Source organism: Palaemon carinicauda, chromosome 24, assembly GCF_036898095.1.
Source record: "Palaemon carinicauda isolate YSFRI2023 chromosome 24, ASM3689809v2, whole genome shotgun sequence".
In the NCBI taxonomy this organism is placed as follows: Eukaryota; Metazoa; Arthropoda; class Malacostraca; order Decapoda; family Palaemonidae; genus Palaemon; species Palaemon carinicauda.
The window spans coordinates 84558162-84563161 of record NC_090748.1 but is presented as its reverse complement, the minus strand read 5'-3'; the positions used below and the strand labels follow the sequence as shown (position 1 = coordinate 84563161).

At 36.0% G+C, this 5000-nt stretch overlaps 2 protein-coding genes across 2 annotated transcripts in view; one reads left to right on the top strand and one right to left on the bottom strand.

Annotated features, from left to right (window-relative positions):
* Nucleotides 1–5000, top strand: part of LOC137618191 (retinol-binding protein pinta-like) — a 154071-nt gene that overhangs the window by 50213 nt on the left and 98858 nt on the right. The window lies entirely within an intron of this gene.
* Nucleotides 1422–5000, bottom strand: part of LOC137617882 (uncharacterized) — a 23016-nt gene continuing 19437 nt past the window's right edge. The window contains exons 14-15 of the mRNA XM_068347833.1: nt 4471–4589; nt 1422–1703 (exon numbers count right to left, since the gene is read on the bottom strand). Of these exons, the coding sequence (XP_068203934.1) occupies nt 1542–1703; nt 4471–4589 (281 nt within the window). The 3' untranslated portion in view covers nt 1422–1541. The remainder of the gene's footprint in view (nt 1704–4470; nt 4590–5000) is intronic.

Here is a 5000-nt window from a genome sequence, read left to right as displayed (position 1 = left end):
GAAGAGTAACAACATTAAAATAAATATCTTCTATGTAAACTATATAAACTTTAACAAAACAAGAGGAAGAGAAATTAGATAGAATAGTGTGCCCGAGTGTACCCTCAAACAAGATAACTCTAACCCAAGACAGTGGAAGACCATGGTACAGAGGCTATGACACTACCCAAGACTAGAGAACAATGGTTTGATTTTGGAGTGTCCTTCTCCTAGAAGAGCTGCTTACCATAGCTGAAGAGTCTCTTCTACCATTAGTAAGAGGAAAGTGCCCACTGAACAATTACAGTGCAGTAACCACTTGGGTGAAGAATTATTTGGTAATCTCAGTGTTGTCAGGTGTATGAGGACATAGGAGAATATGTAAAGAATAGGCCAGACTATTCTGTGTATGTGTAGGCAAAAGGAAAATGAATCGTGACCAGAGAGAAGGAATCAGTGTAGTCTGTCTGGCCAGCCAAAAGACGCCATAACTCTCTAGTGGTAGTATCTCAACGGGTGGCTGATGCCCTGGCCAACCCATTACCTATAAAGGAACGGGAAAGCGTAAGAGATTTGGAGATGTATATCAGTCTTAAAAAGATTAAAATATGGGTTAGGGAAAATAAGAATGTTTCGAGATGATCTGGTCATGTGATGAGAATGCAGGAAGATAGGTAGGGGGAAAGAGTGTATGATTTAGAATGGTTTTAATGAAATAGAAAAGGAAGGTCTATAAAAGGCTAAGTAGAAGGTGTGAATGTCTTGATATCCAAGTAACGTAAAACAGATTAATGGATATTATGTGTAGGAAGGTCCAACACGCCACTGATATGCCTTCTCTGTATGTCTATCGAGTGGATAATATAGTGCACATTTACTCCATTAGGGTCTACTCAAGAGTTTTGCAGTGAATAGACGAACATGGCAGCGACCGTTTTGTTCGTATTTTCTAGAGCCCCTGACACCCTGAGGTAAAGGGAGATATTTTTATGCTGTAAATAAATCCTCTCTCTCTCACACAAACACACACATATATATACATATATATATATATATATATATATATATATATATATAATCTATTTTTAAATAACACAAAAACACACATATATACATGTATGTGTACTCATATATATATATATATATATATATATATATATATATATATATATATGTGTGTGTGTGTGTATATATGTGTGTGTGTGTGTGTGTGTTTGTTCATATACAGTATGGTTTGTCTATAAGGCTATTTTTTAATAGTAAAGAATTATGTATATCAAAATCTAGCAGGACTCACTTATTTTTCAATTAATGATATTTAAATTACTCTAACCCTTGCAAAAAGATCATTGTCTCTGACAATCCACGTACCGAACCACATGTTAGGCATGGCTCACTCTGAAACTCGAAATATGATAAAAAAAAAAAATGGTTAATCAGATTTTGGACACCCTCCTGATAATATTATCAAATATTGGTAGTTCATTTTGTGGCGTTTGATAGTTCATTTCTTCTTGGCCCTCCCGCTCCAGCGCCCTGCCATGCCCGGATTTTGCACACCCTCATACTCTACTCGTGGATATGTGTCGGAGGGCCTTGGCTTCCTCGCTTTCGGAGATGTACTGCAGGAATGCAGGAGTCTGGTCCTTGTCGATCTCAACAGATTGGATCTGGTTGGTGCCTCCTTTCCTTCCGAGTAGCCAATAGGTGTCCATTTCCAACTCCTGCGTTTCAGAGAGAGTTTGAGTCTTTTTGAGTTATGTTGCTGTTGCTTTTTGCAAGTTTACTTACAGAATTCTTAGCATTTTTTAAATTTTTCCAACTCATGCATTTCAGAGAGAGTTGAGTTTTTTTAGTTATGTTGCTGTTGCTTATTGCAAGTTTACTTACAGAATTCTTAGCATTTATTTAATTTTAGGTAATGCAGCTAGATGAATATATACTTATTTGATTTACCTATAGATTTCTGAGTTATAACAGCTTGAGACTGTCATTATCTAGATGATAACTACGTTAGAGTGAAGTCTTCAAATATATATAAATTTGTCATTATTTGACTAATGCAGTCGAGTAACATAATAAACAGTAATATCTACAACCATATTTGAAAAAAAAATAACTTAATGTTTTAAATTAAATAAATAGAAGTGTCTTATGAGAGATACAAAAATAACTGTTGGAATGTTGATCAGTAAAACCTTAATTGTTACTGAGCTAGTTCTATGAAAATTAATAAAATAGAGGATTCGTAGCATTGCAAATGGGTACTATATCTTATAGATTATCATTCAATATCCATAAATCTAATAACTACTGCAACAATACAAGAGTAACACCGAAATAGGGTTGTGGGTGCCTATTAAAAACGACCCTGGCTGACGTTCTGCTAGACTGGGGTTCGAGTCCAGCTTAAGGTCGATAGTTCCTTGTAGTGTCTGCAACCTCACTAATCTCCCTGGTCCTAACTTGGGTGGAGAGGTGGCTTTGGCTCTGATATGTATATATGGTCAGCCTCTATGGGACTTTTCCTGCTAGCTATGGCAATGTTACTGTCCCTTGCTTCAGCCATTCATGTGTGGCCTTTAAACATTTAGATAGATTACTTTCATTGGCTATGAATAAGTCATATGAAAACAAACAAATTTTTTATATATTTGTTTTTCACAGGCTAAAACCAGCCTCGAAATCTGCGTGAAATAGGGAATGTGGTTTGAGGGACTATAGAGGCAATGACACGAGCCACTGCCTTGACGGCCCTGTTCCCATTTTTTTTTTTTTTTATTAAGTAAATTTACATAGTATATACAGCAAGTATCTATATACACAGATTAGGGTGGAGACACACTTGGGTCTTGGTTGCTGAAAATATTATTATTATTATTATTATTATTATTATTATTATTATTATTATTATTATTATTAATATCTAAACTACAGCCCTAGTTGGGAAAGCATTATGTTATAAGCCCAAGGGCTTTTATGTTCGGTCTCTAAGGCATTGAGTGACAGCACAGTGGCGTTCCTCTTGTCTTTGACGCTTTTGAACGACCATTAGTCTTTAATGATTGTTATCACTTCTGCACCAAGAAAAAAGTTATAGAATTTCCTCATATCCCAGAGGAATAGTTGTTGGGTATTGGAAGCTTGCACCAATGCAATTGATATACTTATTCCAAATCTATTCGTCATAAAAACTTTCTTTCTTGGAAACACGAACAAATTAGTCAAGCAGTTTTCGTATAAACTACAGGATACATTATCAGTGACTAAAACAGCAAATGGAAACATGAAATGTACTGGGTCTAAGGTCACTGATTCTACGAAAACGCTAATCATTTGTTTCCTGGAACGTATTGATTTTTATAAGATCTTGAAAACATACACACAGGCGAGCAGACAAACTCAACGCAAAACAGATCCTTTTTTAAAATAGGTAATAGAGCCTTTCAGATGAAAGAATTTTTATTTATTTTACTTGCACTTAGTCTCTAAATTTACTTTATGGACCTTTGCTGGAACCCTGAGCGACTTAAATCACCCTTTTATTGTCGGTAGTCAGTTCCGTAACGTCTTGTTTATTGGCCAGACAGTACTACATTGGATCCCTCTCTCTGGTTACGGTTCATTTTTCCATTGCCTACACATGCACCGAATAGTCTGGCCTATTCTTTCCACATTCTCCTTTGTCTTCATACGCCTGACATCAATGAGATTACCAAATAATTCTTCGCTAAAGGGGTTGAATACTGTACTATAATTATTTCCTGGCTACTTTCCTCTTGATAAGACTAGAAGAGACTCTCTAACTATGGTAAGCAGCTCTTCTAGAAGAAGGGCACTCCAAAATCAAACCATTGTTCATTAGTCTTGGGTAGTGCCATAGGCTCTTCCAAAGCTTTTAGTGCCTTGTGAAGCTTAGTTAATAGTTTGGTGAACCTCTAAGAGTTTGAAGCTCTCTCCGGTAGTTTTAATAAGGGAACCCAAGCTAAGTTATCAATCTATTCTAGCCATTAATTTTTGTTAGAATTGTAACCTGACATGAAAGTAGTCATTAAGCGCCACGAATTTGTAGGTAACACCATTTTTGCAATCTAATGCATAGCTTTACGAACGAGTGAAATACTACATACATTATTTTTGTATCTCTCTAACTCTGTTGTTATCAAGAAACTACTATAGTCCATTTCTTTTAGCGAGTCATATTTGCACCGACTCGCAGCGGTGCCCTTTTAGCTCGGAAAAGTTTCCTGATCGCTGATTGGTTGGACAAGATAATTCTAACCAATCAGCGACCAGGAAACTTTTCCGAGCTAAAAGGGGAAAAGTTTCCTGATCGCTGATTGGTTGGACAAGATAATTCTAACCAATCAGCGACCAGGAAACTTTTCCGAGCTAAAAGGGCACCGTTGCGAATCGGTGCAAATATGACTCGCTAAAAGAAATGGACTATAAGCTCTATAGGACTATCCGTCTATCCATCCATTCCAGTACCTCCTGTGTTTGTGCACGGTATTTGGTGACAACTTCCAGTCTTCGATGGAAATCTAAATTGTACTTTTCGGTCTTGGCCAGGAGTTTATGGGTGGTCTCGCTAACGTGGATCTTCATTGCTGTTTGTAATAAAGAAATCGATTGATTAGATTAATCGTATATATGTAAGTATTCTCAGTTAAATGAAATAGATTTCTTATCCCTAGAAAACCGTACAGAGTTATTAGCATTGCTATGAATGATCTTAATCGTAACTTATTCATTTAATTTTCTACTTTGTTTAATCTTTATTCAATTTGAAGAATATCAATATAAATAGAATTCATTCCATCATAAAATTCTCTTGTACAGGATCTAGAATACTTTTATTTGTAAGAACGGTAATTAATTTCAACTTATAAATTAAAGATTTTTAATTCATATTTTTGAAGGCAAAGTATACTCTCTCTCTCTCTCTCTCTCTCTCTCTCTCTCTCTCTCTCTCTCTCTCTCTCTCTCTCTCTCTCTGCCTATAAAGTAGTGGTTGAAGT